General features: G+C 34.3%; 1 protein-coding gene across 1 annotated transcript; it reads left to right on the top strand.

The window, feature by feature from the left end:
• The first annotated feature begins 5,319 nt into the window (after window positions 1-5,319).
• On the top strand, window positions 5,320-8,447 carry LOC145975921 (uncharacterized). Its single transcript, XM_083106691.1, has 6 exons — window positions 5,320-5,473; window positions 5,575-5,712; window positions 6,289-6,477; window positions 7,139-7,374; window positions 7,653-7,812; window positions 8,195-8,447. The coding sequence occupies exons 1-6, from the start codon at window positions 5,383-5,385 to the stop codon at window positions 8,332-8,334; spliced, it is 954 nt and encodes a 317-aa protein (XP_082962817.1). The 5' UTR covers window positions 5,320-5,382; the 3' UTR covers window positions 8,335-8,447.
• Window positions 8,448-20,935: the final 12,488 nt, after the last annotated feature.

Consider the following 20,935-nt stretch of genomic DNA (forward strand, 5'->3'; position numbering starts at 1 on the left):
CACTTAATTTGATGGGCATCAATCATTATTTTGGATGTCCATTTCTTCCTCAGCGTCTGTCCTCCTTACAGGCGCTTCGATGTCTTTCTTGTTTGCATCGATATTATTTGCCCCTACTTCTGATCTATCTACTGTCAAATTGTCTATCGTCATATCCGAGCTGTTTACTGGCAGATTTTTTACCTGCGATATATTCTCATTATTATGTACATTCAGATTATCAACATTTGGCAAAGATGTTGTGATACCGATACATCTATATGAGCCCATTCTATGCTCACTATTTAATCCTATATCATGACATAGGAGGCATTTCGCTTTATTTCGGCAATCCTGCGCTAAGTGGCCTTTTATTCCACACCTGAAGCAGCTGCCGGTAAAATCCTCACTTGACTTACAGCGCTCTTTAACATGCCCGATTCTCCAACATTTACGGCACTGGAGCGGTCTTGCTTTTAATGCCTCTACTCTTACAAATGTCCATCCGATTTGTATTCGTTTCTTGCCGGCTATAGTAATTGCTGCCGATTTTGGGCATTGTACCCAAATCACGCCCGTACCCGACTTTGTACGACCAATACGTCCGGTTTTGATTTCGCCGATCATGCAATTACCTTCTATAGCGATCGTCTCTTTTACTTCATCGACTGATATAGACTCATCCATACCAAAAAGTCTCAATTCGCCTTTGATATTAGGGCGTACGACCGCGGCCTCTCCCGCTAGCACCTTTTGCATTGCCGTCGCTAATTTATCCGCCTTACTCGCATTATCGGGTCCTGATATTTCGATTATCGTGGCTCCGTTCATCCCTTTCCGAATTCTCGGAGCCACGATTTCCAGATCTTGTAATGATATTTTCGATCTAACTTTCTTCAATGCTTCCGCATAAGAGAAGTTATTATCTTTGCCTTTTATGCTAATAGCAGCAGTGTTTACCATTTTAATCTTTTCCTTCTTAGGAGGAGGTTTACGCTGTTGCGATTGGGGTCCTAACTTGGGATCTTCCTTACGAATTCTACCTCTCTTCCCGATAACGGACCATCCTTTCTGTGCATTTTGCGCATTTATTTGCGCTACCTGCGCATATGTCATCTTTTCTGTATCAGGATTACCAGGAATTTGCTGAATGGTTTCCCTGGGTGGCACAATCTGGATATCACTTTTAATTTTGATTCCTTTATTCTTAGACCCTACATTTGATCTAATGTTATCGGGGATTTTCTCGGACTGAACGTATCCTTTTCCTGTATATGTTGCTGTTGTAATCCGTGGTAAATTTGTCCTAATTGGGATGGGTACCGACTTCCCCTGTAATGGGGGTCTCATCGCCCATTCCACATTGGGTTCCATACTTTCTACAGCCTCATATGTCATAGCCTGTGTCTCCTGTGTATATTTCCTATCTACCTTTTCTTCTTTATTTATATTTCCTTCCTTTTCTCCTTTCTCTCTCTTCTCACTCTCTCTGCTAATGCTTTCTCTGATTTTTCTCATTTCCCTTCGCATTTCCAACCTAATATCTTTGTTCTCTTTTCTGAGCACCTCTATTGTCTCCTGCAATTCACTAACCTCTCTCTTCCTCTTTTCTTCCTCTCTTTTAGCCACTTTAATCTCCAGTAGCAGCTCTTCGATTTTATTTTTTAAGGATTCTGGATCGCCTTGTACCTCCGCTCTGAGCTGCAGAGCTCTGATTAGCTCGCCGAGAATTTAATTAAATTATTAAATTATAATTTAGGTAGCCCCGTGCTAAAATTGGTTCATCAATTAAATGAAATATATTATAATTTAATAATTTAATTAAATTATTATACAAGTAGTGCTTAATGCAGCATATTTTATTTGATTGAAATAATTTTAAAAATTTGCTAATTTTAGTCGGTACAAAACGGGGCTATGCGCAAATAATGTACGTACGTACCTAAACTGCCTAACCTTTGCTGCGGGAGGAGGGGCTTTACTTTTGTCGTATCGCGTATTACTTGTCTTTTCGAGATAAAGGACAACGACTCTCACGACCAGTCTATTCCCGTCAGTCGAGCGTGTTGGATGTTAACGAGAGCTTTTAATTCAGCGGCAAACGTTATTATACGAGCTACTGGACAACGAAGATTTTCGAGAAAGGAAAAGTAAGTAGAATCTTTAATTTTTATTCAATGTAGACTTTATTCGAGTGTAGTACATATTTACGTGAAATATAGAAATATTGAAATACATCGAATAAACCATGCCGAAGCATGCTTAAATTTCTGTCGCGTATTTCAAAGAGGTGCCGCCGTAAATTAATCCTACGCAACGCTCATCTTTATGTGACGAATATACAAACGTCCTTAGGACATCGAGAAGAAAGTAATATATATATATGAATAATTTCCAATATATTTAATTTTTTATAAAGAATATTAGAGTCAAAAGTTTCGAGATATATGCGACATGTACGAATTTTTCTAGACATGTTAGCACATGTGCCGTATATGCGTTTTACTTTTATTAATTATTTTATATATATTTTATTGCAATTTTTTTCTAGCAATCGAAAAATCTATTCCTGTCTACTGAGGCACACGTTCCTGCGTGATCAGCAACGAGAGAATAAGTATCGAAAAAACGCAAGTATCAGTATCTTTTAATCTTTATTTCACAGTTTTTATTTTAAATATAGTAAATATTGTGTATACATTTTTATATAGATTTTACATAGAAATAATTAACTAACAATCGACTATGCCAAAGCGTAAATTATTTCAACAAGATATTTCGACAAGATATCGCCGTAAATTAATTCGAGAAGAGAGCGACGAATTATTTGCTCTATTTAATGAAAACTCTACAACCAATTCGAGCATAATTATAAATAATTCTGTCTCGGATAATGATGATCATGACGAGATTGTCAATTTTAATCGCGTTATTTCCGAAATTGAGAAACAAGAAACAATACCATTTTCCGACTTAACGAACATTTCCGCATATGATTTTTTTTTAAACAATAACGTGTCTTTAGATCGAGAGAATAATGTTATAACAATTAAGGACAATATAAGAGATGAGGATAATAATTTAGAGAAAGAAAATGATGATTTTAAGACATTTTTAGTACAATGGGCTATTACGCATCGTATTTCTCATGTAGCTTTGTCGAATTTATTATCCGGTTTGAGAACAATACATCCAATTTTTTCCAATTTCCCAAAATGTGCCAAGACATTATTACGCACACCACAATCTTCCGTTATTACTGAAATGTTTCCTGGACAATATTGTCATTTTGGTATTGAATATGGCATTCTCCAATTCTTATCTAGAAACAAGAATACACCGGTTTCATCTCTTATTCAGATTCAAATTGGTATCGACGGTCTACCCATATCGCGATCAAATTCAAATCAATTATGGCCCATTTTAGGTCGAATTATGCCTCACGAGAAAGTAATTCTTATCGGTTGTTATTTCGGTAAAACTAAACCAGCGGATGCGAATGAATTTCTACAACAATTTGTAAATGATATCAATAATCTAATTAATAAAGGCGTAACTTATAACGGGACAACATTTTCAGTATTAATACACTCTATCATATGCGATGCCCCTGCAAAATCTTTTATTACCCTTACTAAGGGACATACGGGTTATTTTAGTTGCTCGAAATGTACAATTGAAGGCGATTTTATCGCTAACAGAGTTTGTTTTCCTAGTTTTGATTATCAAATGAGAACAGACGATAGCTTTTCTAATCAAATTCAAGAAGAACATCATCTTGGTCATTCTATTCTATTAAATATTTCAAATTTTGGCATTGTATCTCATATACCATTAGATTATATGCATCTAATATGTATTGGCGTTGTTAAAAAGTTAATAAAATTATGGATAAGTGGGCCTCTAAAAACTAGATGTTTAACCTCGCGTAAAATAAAAAATGTTTCCAAATCTCTTCTTAACATTAGACATTTTATTCCTAAAGAATTTGCAAGAAGGCCACGAGAAATAGAAGATATTGCACAGTGGAAAGCAACCGAATTGAGACAATTTCTGTTATATACCGGTCCTGTTATATTACAAAAAGAATTGAATTCTGATATTTTTTCCAATTTCCTCACTTTGCACATTGCTGTTCGCATTTTATGTCAGAAAAGTACAGTCGAATATATTGAATATGCAGATAAATTAATGAAACATTTTGTTAAGTGCTTTATTAAAATTTACGGATCTGAATTTGCATCCTATAATATTCACGGACTTTTACATATAACTGATTGCGTAAGACAATTTGGACCATTAGACACCTTTAGTGCTTTTCCGTTCGAAAATTTTATGAAAGAATTGAAATCTATTTTAAGAAAATCGGATAAACCATTACAGCAAATTAGTAATCGTTATGCGGAGATGAGTTTTTGTAAAAACAATTCTAACAATATAAATATTTCAAAAATTAATGTAAAAGCTCCACACGAAAAAGGACCATTGATATCGGGTTGTTTTAGTCCACAATTTTCAAAGATTGAATTTCCTCATTTTATTATTTCAATTAAGTCTTCTGCTGATAATTGTTGTTTTATAGAAAATGATATCGTCTGTTTAGAAAATATTGCTACCTCGAGTGAAGGCAATTACGTTGTAATAGGTCGTAAATTTCAAGTTGTTGAGGAACTTTATCATTATCCATGTAGTTCTGTCCGTTTGGGTATATTTAAAGTCAGTAAATTATCTGCTCTTCAAGTTTGGCCTTTGCATAAAATTAATCATAAATTTATAAAATTACCATATACAAAAAAGGATAATGAAAGAATTTTTGCAATAATACCGCTAATAAGCACCGCACACTTATAATTTTTAATATATAAATTATTATTATGCTTTATAAAATTTTAAATATATATATACATAATCTATATACAAGAAATAGGTTTTTTGTGCAAATATTTGAATAGATATTTTGTATATGTGTGTGCGTGTTTATATAATACTGTACTAATAACAAATAATTTAAGATTTCTAGAAAAATGCCGAATAAAGTATTTATCGTCGCGGAATTCTCTGATGGTATCCAAGTAATACCGAAAATGTGGCTGCAAAGTAAGGATTTTTGCAAATATCCTTCACATTATAAGACAGATTCGAGAATTCGGAAGGCAATTGAAAAAGAGGAACCGCCGGCTTCTGATTGGTCTTCTTTTAAAATTGAACGGATTTTTGGCGAGTATCGTAAGTATAAATAAAATCGCTTTTAATTTTCTTTATCTTATCTTTTCGTATTAGTAATATTTGCTAATAATATTTAAAATATTTTCAGCATCCTTACAAAAGGCCGATGAAAAAGCAAGAAGGGCAATCTATACATCAGACTTGGATACTGACAAGGAAGCGAGGTCTTACAGAAAAATGAGAGCGAAAAGAGTTGTATACTCGTCCGAAAGCGAAGACGAATCATGCGCAGACACAACTTTATCATCTCCTCCATCTTCTCCAAAACGTAAGTACATAAAATCTAATATTATATTTAATATTATATCTATTTATGAGAGAAATTTATATTTTACATTTTTTACGTTCATGTTTTATTTTGTATTAAAGGTCAGCGATTGCATGATACAGATGAAATCCCTTCATATTCATCCCTTACATATTCTGGGAAATCTATGAAAAGAAACAGCGAGTCAAACAAAACGAAGCAAAAAGTCTCAAATTCGAACTCTCAATCATTTTCGCAAGGTATATTCGTTAAATCTCTTTGTAATAATTTCATAATTATATATATGTATTGGTCTATATATATATTTCATATTTATAATTATTTATTGTAAATGTAAATTTAAAAAGTTATACATAATTTTTAGATATCAATATTAATATTGACATCAAAATTAAAAAATAAAAATATATAAATATACCATTATATATAATAAATATAACATTTTAACAATATATTAAAATATTAATAAGTAAAATATTAACAATTATTTCGTAAAACATATATGTAAATTGATTCATTGTTTATCTTTTATTATAAATTTTGTACAAACATACACTCACAATTATTAATATGTATGCGTGTGCACACATGCACAATATTTTGTATATATTAATTAGTAATTTTGTTTTTGTACCATAACTTTTATGACCAATACATATATACATGGAATATATTTTCTAAAATCTTTGTCATGTCTTTGAACATAATTTGTGAAAAATTTTTCATTTTTTTATTCTAATAATTTTTACTTCATGTACTAATAATGATATAGTATTAAATGAATACTAAATAATATATTTTTATTTTATACGTAGATGTGGATAATCGTAATGAAAAAGCGCATAGCAGTGCTGCATATGCAAGAGAAGAGGAAAATGAAAAGAATATACCAAATCAGCATGTGGATGATAAAGTAGAAGAAAATGATCGAAGCAGCTGTAAAATGAAACAAGGAGAGAAAATAGATGATCATTTAAATCATCAATCTTCACAGGACGCAATTGGTAAGTAAATATTTATCAGATATAATACATTTTGTGTAATAATAATTTTTATTAAAAAAATTAAATAATTCTATTTTAAGCATGATAAAATAAAAATTTTACGACTGTAACTTACTATTTCTGAAATATTTATTTATACGTAAAAATATTCTCCATATTTTAAAATAATAGAGACATTAAATGTTTCAGTTACTCATCTAATTTTTAACATTTACAAATATATTCGAACTTATTATCATTATTTATATTTTTATATAATATATACAATACTTTTAAATAATATTATATAACTTACAATAACAAATATGCGAAAAGATAATATAGCATGTATTAATAAAAAATTAATTTAAAATGTTTAAAAATTTTTTTATATATTATTTTGGATAAAGAGCAAAATATTTTATACCGAAATAAAAATATTTCTAACAATAAGAATTTAGAGGATCCTAATAATATATTAAATATAAACTTGAAATTAAAATATAAAAAATTAAAACTATTTTTATTTGATTTTTCTCTTTTTCTTTTTCTTTTTTTTTTACAAAGCAACGTATAATGATGTTTGGAATTTTATGTTTAAATTATGATAAAGTTATGTATATACAACATATATATGTATTTTATTTGTTTATTAAATATAATGCTATTCATATTTTTACAGTGGACTATTTGAAGAGATTAACGAGAGAAATAGCTTTCATTAAATATGATATGAGGCAATCACTTTCCTTGTTGGACATTTTGGTCAAAAAGACAAATACGGAAACAGAAGCGAACAAGAATACGGAGGTTTCTTTTGAAGATGTTGAGACCAGATTTCCGTTAGAAACTACAGAACAATTAATGGAGGTGGAGGAGATTTTGAAACATCGTGATTCTCAACATAATGTTGCGCTAGTAAGTTAACACATATAATTTTACATTTTATTATAGTATTAAATATTATAAAGATTTTAACAAAAGAATTTTACTTAAAATATTAAACGTATAAGTATAAAAAATTTTTCTCTTTTTTTTCCTAAAAGATTAAAAATTGGGAATTTGAAAGAAGATAATTCGAGAATTATATTACACACACACACACACACACTTATCTCTCTCTCTCTCTCTCTCTCTCTTCTTCTCTCTCTTACATTCTATATAATAAAATTATATGTTACTTTACTAATTTACAGCGCGCATACATCAAATCCATCGGAGGTACCAACGTCATTGATGCCGTAAAGAGAACTTTATATAAATTATTTTCCAATAAATTGGCGGAAAAGTTCAATTGGGAAGGTCGATGCGGAAAGGAACCACTACGCAAATTAGAATTAATAAAAGTGATTTTTAGTAAGTACTACATAGTAGTATTTATACATTAAAATTTTTGTAAACAATTAAGAAACGTTTACAAGTATACATATATTGACATATAAATAAAGAAAATATATAGTCATTTTATAATATATACATTATTTAATATATACACTTTTAATATATATTTTGATGTGATTATTAACTGTATCAAATTTACAAAACTTCTGATTAATTTAATTTCAATTCTCGAGATATATAACAAGTTATCGTTTTTTTCACATTATTATTGTACAAATTTAACTAAATAATATTTCCAATTTTTACATTAATTAAAAAGTAATTATACAATGAAATACCACGACGCACTGTATATATATTTAAAAAAAAAGTTAAAATGTAAAAAATGTTTGTGCAGGCTGCGTACTTCAGAATGTCCCAGATACTGACCATGGCAAAATTCAGCGAAGGATTATGGAATGGTTCCGACATTCAAAAGCGAGACATCAAAATGAGGAGAAACGGAAAGCACAAGGTGAAGACGGTTCCGTGGATTAATTGAGAAAGGAAAAAGTAAGGAAAGATATAAGAGGAAAAAAGGTATTTTAACAATATCAAAAGGTATGAGAGGTATATTTTATTATTATTATTATTATTATTATTATATTATATTTAAGGTATATTATATTTATGGTATATTTATTATTATTAATATTATTATTATTATTATTATTATTATGTGTAAGGTTTTACTGGTCACGTTCAACTATCTATAATAATACTTTTGACATATTATTTTTGAATTATATACTTACATATACATATTTAACTTACTGCTTTTTACATGTTTTATTTAGTTTTTTTTCAGCTTTTCTTGTATTGCCAATGATGAGATGCGCTATATAAAGTTTTCAATAACTTATATCGCCAGTCTGAGGCAATCTGTAAAAAAAATTTAACTTTCAAGGTATTGGAAATAACGTCAAATAACATTAAAATATGTATATAACTTCACACTTTTTACGGGAAGACTATATATATATATATATATATATATATATATATATATATATATATATATATATATATATATATACATATCATGTTTATATATTTTATATAAATGTATATGTCTACTTACCTTTAACATTCGCTTTTCATCACTTAAATGAAGCTTGCATGACCATTTTCACAAGATTAATTCCTTTTTAGACATTATATTTGTCATCAATTTTCCATTATTAAAAATAATGGCACATGATGCGATTTTTCGTACTAGATGCAATGCGCTCTAATAAATTATTAAATTCGCTGCATACTGCAATTTTAGTACATTTACTGGATCACTTACGATCTAAAACGGAAAATCTCATTGTGTGCATTTAGCGCAAACATTGATATAGAATGTGTGCTGTAGAATAATTAAAAGAGTCAGACACAATGAACGAAATAAGGAACAGTTTAATGTGTAGAATATATAAAAAACATATGATATGAAACGCTCGCTCTTTATTCGTTATGTTGAATACAATTTTCTGTTTGTTCTTTCGTTTATCGTGTCTTAACCATTTTCATGATACGATATACTAAAAGATTTTAATTATATGTTTCAGATATCAATGTAAACAAGTCTATATATAAATTAATAGATCCGATATTCATAAGTTTGTTCTCAATTTAAGATCTTAAACAGTTTTAAAAAACTAATACGCGGCCATTTAAAAATCGTATATATATATATATATATATATATATATGTACTTATAAAACGATTTAAAGTGAGATCAAACTCTGAATATCGATCATATATAATAATTTTCTAAATTATGTATGTAATAATAAATTCTTATTTGTAGAAAAAGATTGCCGCAGCTGATAATTCAACAAGCATCTATATTAGTATAAATTTCTGAAATTGAAATTTATCATTGGCACAAGTGCGTATGCTATTTTCATCAGTTGCTGCAAACTTTAAAGGAATATTGGTCTTTTAAGCATCAAATAATATTTGTAATTTTATCTTCAATAAACATAATTTTTTTTTACAATTTTTGATATTATTTTTATTTAGAATTATATATTTCATCCATCCATCTTCCATGAATCCTTTATTATTGATCCATGCAAGGTCGCTTAGTCGTCCACCAAAGCTCCGTGAACTTTTTTTTAATAATCCACGCAACGTCCGTTAGTCATCCATCGAGTCTCTTTGAACTCTCTATTAATAATCCACGCAACGTCCGTTAGTCGTCCACCGAGGATCCGTGAACCCTCTATTAATGATCCACGCAACATCCGTTAGTCGTCCACCGAGGATCCGTGAACCCTCTATTAATTATCCACGGAACGTCGATTGAGCGTCCATCGAGGCTTCGTAAATCCTCTGTTAATGATCGACGCAACGTCCGTTAATCATCCACAGAAGCTCCGTGAACTTTCTATTAATGATCCACGGAACGTCGATTAATCGTCCACGGAGGGTCTGTGAATTCTCTATTAATGGTCCACGAAATGTCGATGAATCGTCCACCGAGGCTCCATAAATTCTCTATTAATGATCCACGAAACGTCAATTAATCGTCCACCGAGGCTCTGTGAACCTTCTATTAATGATCCATGGAACATCGATTAATCATCCATCGAGACCTCACGAATCCTCTATTAATGTTCCACACAACGTCTAATGGATATCTTTAAAAACGTCTAATGGAGGTCCAATGGATGTACACAATGCGGAACTATGGATGTCTTGTGGTCGTCCATTGGATGTCTAATAGACGTCTAGTGGAAGTTTTAAATATCCATGATAGACGTCTAATGGACGTCCATTAGAGGTTTCTGTTCTATGTGGGTATGAATTTCCTCTGCTACATAGCACGACTAGGCATTCGTGGACCGTGGAAGCCGCCTCCCAACTAGAGAAACCACGATACGTGATCTTTGCACTGCAAACTGGTAAAAAGAATTCAGTGTCACAAGATGTTACATTATTCGATGACTGCAAATTGACCAACGTTAAACTCTATTTAAACTCGGAATTTTATCCCTACGATGATTTAAATTTAGATTTTGAAAAAAATAGATTCGCCGTCCTATTCGACATGTACTCTCATTTTCGCAAATCTTATTACGGATGCGATAATAGCACCACGCTATTAACCATTTCAAAGTTTCTACGTTGCGGTCCTCTCGCTATCATTGATTGCTCGCGACAAAACGAGTCTGTCAAAACTGCTACCGTGGACGTGAGAATAGAGTTTGAATGCAGGGAAAATATACCGGCGAATACTACCGCCTATTGTCTCATCTTGCACGATCGGGTTGTCGAATATAATCCATTGACCAATGTAGTCCGCAAAATTACATAAGTCAGCAAATATCCCCTCCAATGCGCATGAAGAAAAATATAAAAGATTTAGATGTTTGACGATCGACATCAGTCTGCGATCGGATCTTGTCATCATGGCTGCTCCAACGTTTGTGGATTTATAAGGATTTATTATCGGGAGAAATTTTGTCGTGAAAGAAGCTGCGGTTCTGAGAAAAGGATCCATACTTTCTCATTACATTTTTACATGTCCCGTACCATGGCACGCTCACAAAATCTGAGAGATGCCAGGTTTTATGGCTGATTAAAAATCACCATGGATCATCGTGGGATGATGGACACGTTTCATATTGGAAATCGAAACGTTTAATTACGACGGCAGTGATGAGTGCAACGGAGGAGGATGATACATCACCTCTCGTATATGTTAAAGGGCACGAAAAACGACAATGGCTGGCCGATATACTGGACGATGATGCGAGAAACGATGTTATTTTTGAAACTTTGGATGCAGACTATGAGGATGTAGCTTCTTTAAATAAGTTAGATGTTAAGAATATTGTGCGTTGTGAAAATCATGTAAAAAATTGCGCTTTACAAAATATATTTAAGAATTATAATTGGTGGTTGAAACATCATGATAATGATTCATCGAATCCATATTTATAATAAATTGATGATGCAATATATTTTTATCGTCTTTCTTATTCTCTCCTTTCTTTCCTTTTCCTTATCTATGCATGTGGGCAATATCGTGTTTCCGTACGTGACACAGCTGTCATTAGATATTGTATTTCGATTCATGGTAATACATTTAAATAATTGTTTGATAATTGAATATAGTTTTGCGTTTGATAGTCGTTGATTTCCGTTCATTTCCGTTCGACAGTCGTTCGATGACCGTTCATTTCCGTTCGATAGCCGTTCGACGGGCGTTCATTTCCGTTCATTTCCGTTCGACGGGCGTTCGTTTCCGTTCGACGGGCGTTTGATAGCCGTTCGACGGTCGTTCATTTCCATTCGACGGTCGTTCGATAGACGTTCATTTCCGTTCGATGAGCGTTCATTTCCGTTCGATAGCCGTTCGACGGGCGTTCATTTCCGTTCATTTCCGTTCGACGGGAGTTCGTTTCCGTTCGATGGGCGTTTGATGGTCGTTCGTTTCCGTTCGATGACCGTTCGATGGTCGTTCGTTTCCGTTCGACGGTCGTTCATTTCCGTTCGATGACCGTTCAATTACCGTTCGATAGCCGTTCAATTACCGTTCGATAGCCGTTCAATTACCGTTCGATGACCGTTCGACGGTCGTTCGTTTCCGTTCGACGGTCGTTCAACAGTCGTTCGATAGCCGTTCGACGGTCGTTCGTTTCTGTTCGACGGGCGTTCATTTCTGTTCGACGAGCGTTCAATGACCGTTCAATAACCATTCGATCAGGGTTAACGCATTATATTATAGCGTTATATTATATCATGCTAAGTTGCATGGGAACATGCATACTTTTGTCTTACGACGCGTTTTTGGTAAAGCGATAATGATACGTCCCTATTTTAGTTTCGTACCGATACGATTGTCTCCTCACAAAGTCGCGATATGATAATATTAATATTATATTATATCATGCTGAGTTGCATGGGACCGCGTATACTTTTGTCTTACGACGCGTTTTTGATATGGTGATAATGCTACATCTCTACTATAAAATCTCGCGCCGAGACCTCGTTGCCTCGTTACAAAGTTGCGGACAGTGCGCGAGTCAAGAAGTGCCAAATTAAAAAAAAATGGTTCGCGTAAATATCTATCCCGAGTGGAAAATAAATGTTTGACATGTTATGCATCATGTTCCTGAAGCTGACTTTCCTGTGGAATGTATCGTTTTTGCGAATATTTTGTGGTTGCGGGAAAATTGTGAAAAATTGTGTATTTTTTTAAAAATAGATTATTTTATAGTTCCAGGACGAAATGGAAATTTCTGGATTCGTCAACATAGAGCGTCGACAATGGGTGCGAACGGTGCGCCGGGCTAGGAGAGAACATTTCTCGTTAATTATCTAGAAGAACGGCAATCTCACCGATGACTTTGATCTTGACATATGTAGTCAAGGTCATGATCCTGAGTAACCTCCAAAAAGTTTTAGTTGGCGGTCATTGTTTATTAAGAAGTTATTAACAATTTAATTCTGTAGTAAAAACATAGTAAAAACATGCACGGTACCAAGATGGTAAAGGTTGATATTAGGGGACTCATCTCCGATGAGCTTCACCTTGACATATGTTATCAAGATCACTGTCCTGAGTAACATGCAAAAGATTTTAGGGTAATTATCTAGAAGAACGGCAACCTCACCGATGACTTTGACCTTGACATATGTGGTCAAGTTCATGATCCTGAGTAACCTCGAAAAAGTTTTATTTGGCAGTCTTTGTTTGTTAAAAAGTTGTGAGCAATTGAAGTTCACGCAAAGTAAGGTCCATTTCCAAGCAAAATTTAGTTTTAAATTAATTAAAAATTATTTTAAATACATTTAATACAATTAAAAAATATCACAAATGTATGTGTACACATACACACACACACGCGCGGGGGGTGCAAGGTGTGCCTTCGGCCCCCCTCCCGCAACCACCCCGCCGGTAGGGGACGCATTGCGAAGAGTTCAATCACAATGGATATATGCTGTAAGTTGTAAAGCAAGATCCACCTTGCCTACCGGCGGGGTGGTTGCGGGAGAGGGGACCGAAGGCCCACCTTGCACCCCCCCCCGCGTGTGTGTGTGTGTACACATACATTTGTGATATTTTTTAATTATATATTAAATTCTATATAAATTTAAATTGTTTACTTTCTTTTTATTTACCTTTAATTGGCCTTTTTTGCGTTTGTCTTTACGTTTATTCACGATTATAACTCAACGCGACAAGAGGTCTGTTATTGTACACGCACCGGTAGGAATGGTGTCGCGGTATGTATGTGGACGGTCGACGTCATACGCACACACGCGAAGCGCGCACGTACGCGAGCCAAGAATTTATTCATTAAATTTTATCTCTTTATATAATTTAATTATTATTTAATTTAATAGAATGAATGCCGACCTTTAGTGCACGCGATTAAGTATTTCTTAAAGAAAGAAAAGAAAAGTACGCATATCGATACTAGAGCGCAAGAGACACGTATAGAAATAGCGCGTAAGCATTCGTAGCAGCACAGATAGTACTTAAACTAATAACTGTCTGTAAAATAGAATTAGGCCTGTACATGTGTACATATGAAAATGTATGTGTATGTGTATATGTATGTGTGAATGTGTATATGTATGTATATATGTATAGGCTAATTAGTAGTATGTATAACATGTAAATATGTATACAGGGTGAGCCATTTTAATTAACGCACGCAATTATTTCGGAAACAAAGCATTTTAGAGAAAAATGTTTCAGACAAAAGTTTTATGGTTTCGAGGGGGCCATAAGATGGTATCATTGGTTTGACACTGAAGAGTCATTTGAAGGTCACGTGAAGATCACTTCAATTTTTTTAAATAGAACACCCTATATATTTTTACACACTCTTGTAGCTTATCTCGAGAGCTTTCCAAAACACTATAATTAAGTACCTTTTCGTTAAGTACTTTTTGAGTTATGAGGCTTGAAATAATTTCTTAATTTTACATAAACCGTAAAATGGGGATCAATTGGTTTAAAGAAAACACATAGTTGTTTTGAAGAAAAAATATGTAATTTGCAATTAACAATTCCATATTTTTTCTTAAAAACAACTATGTGTTGTCTTTACACCAATTGATTCCTCTCATTATTTTGTACGTAAAAGTATTAAGGTAAGATAATCGAAAAATTAATATTTTACAAGATATTTTACGGTTTATGTAAAATTAAGAAATTATTTCAAGCCTCATAACTCAAAAAGTACTTAACGAAAAGGTACTTAATTATAGTGTTTTGGAAAGATCTCGAGATAAGCTACAAGAGTGCAAAAATATATAGGGTGTTCCATTTAAAAAAATTGAAGTGACCTTCACGTGACCTTCAAATGACTCTTCAGTGTCAAACCAATGATACCATCTTATGGCCCCCTCGAAACCATAAAACTTTTGTCTGAAACATTTTTTTCTAAAATGCTTTGTTTCCGAAATAATTGCGTGCGTTAATTAAAATGGCTCACCCTGTATATGTAAATATGTATATAGTAGGTGAGAATAGTATACTTACCTATACTTACCTATGATGATACTGCGTTGATGCCCAATTGTCTGGTTGTTGCATCCTTCCTTTGGTGGTTGTGGTCCTGGTCAGCTTAACACTTGGTCCTTGGATACCTGGAACAGAAGAAAATAATTTAGAATCAATCAGCACCAGAGTGCACGTCTTCGTGCTAGGTCCTCAGCCCCTGGGGAAGATATGGTTCCCGGTTCCCCTAGGGGTTGATTATAGGATAACATGAAGAATGTTTTCCACTGGGTCCTTTAGGACCCCGTCGGACAGGGGTTTTAGTGGGTAGGCCCTCCGCAGGAGGAGGGAGAGCCCCACACTACCCCCGAGGCTGGCTCGGGGGGTGTGCATAAGGCTGGATCCTGGTCCTCTCCCCTTACTGGGAGGTGACCGGGATTCTGCATTTCCCCTGCCCTCCGTACGGTAAACAAAAAAAAAATGTGTGTGTGTAAGTGTAGATTCAAATGTGCATGTTTGTGTATGACACATGCATGCATGTGTATGAGTGTAAGTGTGCAAGTGTGATGATGAAAAGATGATTGAATGAATGATCCCAACCCCGATCCACACCAAAACCCCCAAAATATCCCTTCCCCCCACTCCACTCCAATCTCCTACCCAACTTCCCTCCGTAATGACCCCGGTAAATTCATGTCCCTGTATACGTGTACTTGTGCGTGTAGTGTGTGTGTGGCTCTATGTGTGTGTAATTAGGACGTTTCATTTCAAGACACAAAAAGTCGAATGATCAATTTGTTGGTAATACCATTACGCAATATCTAGCTACCTGCGTAATACAGGATCCTCCATGGTCCAATGTATGTGTATATAAAATGTGTAAATGTGGGTGTGACTGTGTGTTTGTATGTGAATGAGTAAGTGAGTGAATGAATGAATGAATGAATAAATGAATGAATGAATCCCAAACCCCCTACTCCAAACCCCAAAAACCCTACCCCCCAACCCACTCCTACTCTATTCCTCCGCCCTCCATGTCTCCTAATGATATGTGTACCCAATGTGTGTGTGTGTCTAGGTGTATAGTGTTGAGGACCTTCTATTCCGTGTCGTAATCGAGAGGCTGATAGTCTTAGTCAGGGATATCCACTAGGTAAACCTAGTGGTTATGTATAAGTATAAGTAGTGTATTAGTTAGTATCCACACTATTCTCTCTCAGGCGCTCACGTGCGCGTTCATCTTCTTCTTTTGCGAGCATTACCCTCTCCGAAAATGTGAGGAATGCTTCCCAGTTTTCCGCAGATTCCAGGATCTTCGATATGATTGTACTCAGTGACAGATCCTGGCCAATAGAGCAGCGTAATAACTCTCTCTCCTCTTCCCATGCTTCACATCGCTGTAGTGTGTGATCAGGGAAGTCCTCTTCCATTTCACAGAAGGGACATATGGCTGTCTCGACTCTACCAATTCGGTAGAGGTAGGAATAGAAGCAGCCATGTTCCGCAAGTAATTGTGTCATGTGGAAAGTCAACATTCCATGGTTCCTGGAGAGCCACTGATCTAGAAGTGGAGCAATGGCGCGACATGTGCGTGCCCCTGCCACATCTTGCCGTTGTAATAGGATTTGCCATTGCCGCCTTAAGAGTATTTCCTCGTCTCTTTTGATTTCTCGTTCCTCGAGCTTATTCCACAGTCCTTGCCTCTTCAAATCCTGTGCGCGCAGGAATACTCTTCGAAGATATGCCGCATGGATGTCGGCGGGAATAATCCTCGCGAGAAGAAGGGAAGCATCCGCGGATATTGTGCGGTATCCCGCAATAACACGTATGGATATAGTTCTTTGGATACGTCGCAGTTTATCACGTATCTTCCTATTGGTAGCAGTGCTCCAATGGGAGCACCGTAATTTATAATTGAACCGATGACGGGTGCGTAAAGTCTTCTCCTCTTCTCGCGTGGACCCCTTAAGTTGGGCATTAACGCACATAGTGCCCTGGTAACTCGAGAGACTTTCTCCTCGATATAGTTGAAATGCTCGAGGAATCTCCAATTTCTGTCTAGCAGTAATCCTAGATACTTAATAGTAGAGCTTATTGTGACTACCTCGCGATTTATTCTTATGTTGTAGATATTATTGTACATATAGTCTTTATCTTTATCTCTAGTATCAAATATAATCACGCCGGTTTTACTCACGGCAATCTGTAATCCTAGTTTTTTAATCCGTCTGAGTATTTTATCAGTTTGTAGACTGGCTTTTGCGATTGCTACCTCTATGGATTCTGCTCTAGATAATATGAGGGTGTCGTCCGCGTATCCGAGGACGACGCAACCTTCTTCCAAGGGGGTACGGAGCGCCCAGTCGTAAGTTATATTCCACAGGGTTGGTCCAAGGACCGATCCCAGCGACCAAGATCCCTTAAGCCTCCCCACCACGACAAGGTGGACTCCCACGGGGAAGAATATCAACCTTTACCATTTTGGTACCATGCATGTTTTTACTGTTTTTACTACAGAATTAAATTGTTAATAACTTCTTAATAAACAATGACCGCCAGCTAAAACTTTTTGGAGATTACTCAGGATCATGACCTTGACCACATATGTCAAGGTCAAAGTCATCGGGGAGGTTGCCGTTCTTTTAAATAATTACCCGCTGGTTTCATAAAATCCAGAAGCGATTTAATTCGTGTGCTGGTTATTTTTAGAAATATTTCATACCAGATGCGGTTTGCATGTGCGCTCTGATTATTAAAATATTTATTTCAGAGGCGATCTATTCGTGAGCTGATTATTGAAAAAAAATCCAGAGGCAATCTAGTTCGTGCGCTGGTTTAAAAAGACCAGAGGCGATTTAATTCGTGTGCTGGTTATTTTTAGAAACATTTCATACCAGATGCGGTTTGCATGTGCGCTCTGATTATTAAAATATTTATTTCAGAGGCGATTTATTCGTGAGCTGATTATTGAAAAAAAATCCAGAGACAATCTTATTCGTGCGCTGGTTTAAAAAATCCAGAGGCGGTTTAATTTGTGTGCTGGTTATTTTTAGAAATATTTCATACCAGATGCGGTTTGCATTTGCGCTCTGATTATTAAAATATTTATTTCAGAGGTGATCTATTCGTGAGCTGATTATTGAAAAAAATCCAGAGGTGATCTAATTCGTGCGCTGGTTTAAAAAGTCCAGAGGCGATTTAATTCGTGTGCTGGTTATTTTTAGAAATATTTCATACCAGATGCGGTTTGCATGTGCGCTCTGATTATTAAAATATTTATTTCAGAGGCGATCTATTTGTGAGCTGATTATTGAAAAAAAATCCAGAAGCAATCTAGTTCGTGCGCTGGTTTAAAAAAATCCAGAAACGATTTAATTCTTGTGCTGGTTATTTTTAGAAATATTTCATACCAGATGCGGTTTGCATGTGCGCTCTGATTATTAAAATATTTATTTCAGAGGCGATCTATTCGTGAGCTGATTATTGGAAAAGAATGCAGAGACGATCTAATTTGTGCGCTGTTTTAAAAAATCCAGAGGCGATTTAATTCGTGTGCTGGTTATATTTAGAAATATTTCATACCAGATGCGGTTTGCATGTGCGCTCTGATTATTAAAATATTTATTTCAGAGGCGATCTATTCGTGAGCTAATTATTGAAAAAAAATCCATAGGCGATCTTATTCGTGCGCTGGTTTAAAAAATCCAGAGGTGGTTTAATTTGTGTGCTGGTTATTTTTAGAAATATTTCATACCAGATGCGGTTTGCATGTGCGCTCTGATTATTAAAATATTAATTTCAGAGGTGATCTATTCGTGAGCTGATTATTGAAAAAAAATCCAAAGGTGATCCAATTCGTGCGCTGGTTTAAAAAGTCCAGAGGCGATTTAATTCGTGTGCTGGTTATTTTTAGAAATATTTCATACCAGATGCGATTTGCATGTGCGCTCTGATTATTAAAATATTTATTTCAGAGGCGATTTATTCGTGAGCTGATTATTGAAATAAAATCCAGAGACGATCTTATTCGTGCGCTGGTTTAAAAAATCCAGAGGCGGTTTAATTTGTGTGCTGATTATTTTTAGAAATATTTCATACCAGATGCGGTTTGCATTTGCGCTCTGATTATTAAAATATTTATTTCAGAGGTGATCTATTCGTGAGCTGATTATTGAAAAAAATCCAGAGGTGATCTAATTCGTGCGCTGGTTTAAAAAGTCCAGAGGCGATTTAATTCGTGTGCTGGTTATTTTTAGAAATATTTCATACCAGATGCGGTTTGCATGTGCGCTCTGATTATTAAAATATTTATTTCAGAGGCGATCTATTCGTGAGCTGATTAGTGAAAAAAAAATCCAGAGGCGATCTAGTTCGTGCGCTGGTTTAAAAAGTCCAGAAGCGATTTAATTCGTGTGCTGGTTATTCAAAAAAAATCCAGAGGCTATTTATTCGTGGGCTGGTTATTATTAGAAAGATTTCATACCAGAAGCGGTTTGCATGTGCGCTCTAATTGTTAAAATATTTATTTCAGAGGCGATCTATTCGTGAGCTAATTATTCAAAAAAAAATCCAGAGGCGATCTAATTCGTGTGCTGATTTAAACAAAACCCAGAGGCGATTTAACTCGGGTGCTGGTTATTCAAAAAAAATCCAGAGGTGATCTTAATTTGCTGGTATGCTGGTTATTTTCAAAAATATTTTACATTAGATATAATTGCACGTGCATTCTGGTAGCGAAATTTAATTCAGAGATCATAGACACTGCCTAAACTAAAAAGCATGTTTAATAAGAATAAAAATCCAGATAAGATGAATCATTGGACCGATTTTTAAGCGTTATAAAAGATGATTCTTATTTTAAAGTGTGCTATATTTCGATAATTCTTATATAATTATAGCATATCATATATCATATAAAAGTTAACAAATTATTAGAGCAAACTATAGTGATCGCTGGCGATTTTTTGGATGACACCAAGCTTTGAATGTACGATACCTACTCGGCTGTACATAAATTGGTGCCTAAAAAATTACTTTCATCGCCGTTGCCTAGAAATAATAATATTTGAAAAGCTTCAACAACTTGATAGCATATGCTGTGAAATTTATGCTGCAGCTTTCGCTACACTTCTATAAACTATAGCCTTAGAAGGAAATCCTTGTAAAGAAAAATATTTCAATAATGTAAAATGTATGAAGCAACATTTTTTTTAAATTAAAAGTAAATTGCCTTTTCTAAAGTGGTAAATTATTCATATATCATCTTACATTTTCTTTTTTTTTACTCATATCACGATTTTTTTTTACTCATCACGATATTTTACTCATATCACGATTTTTTTTTACTCATATCACGATTTATACTGACAATGAGGCATCTTTTTCTAACGATATTCCAAAGATGCCTCATTGTCAGGTTTTTTTTAAAGGTATAACTCTACAAATTACAAATTATGCACGACGTTTATTAAATCAATATAATCAGAAGCTAACAATATAAAATGTTTAATGTAAATTGTTTGACGTAATGTAAAATTTATAAATAATACTTATAAATATTTTCATAATACATTCTTTGCCTCAAAAGCATCAAAATAATAGATTTATATCGATAATATAATAGGCCCTTTCATCGCCCATTTCCATAA

Source organism: Camponotus vicinus, unplaced genomic scaffold (assembly GCF_025532165.1).
Source record: "Camponotus vicinus isolate PSW18456_S1 unplaced genomic scaffold, iyCamVici1.0 SCAF_8, whole genome shotgun sequence".
Lineage (NCBI taxonomy): Eukaryota > Metazoa > Arthropoda > Insecta > Hymenoptera > Formicidae > Camponotus > Camponotus vicinus.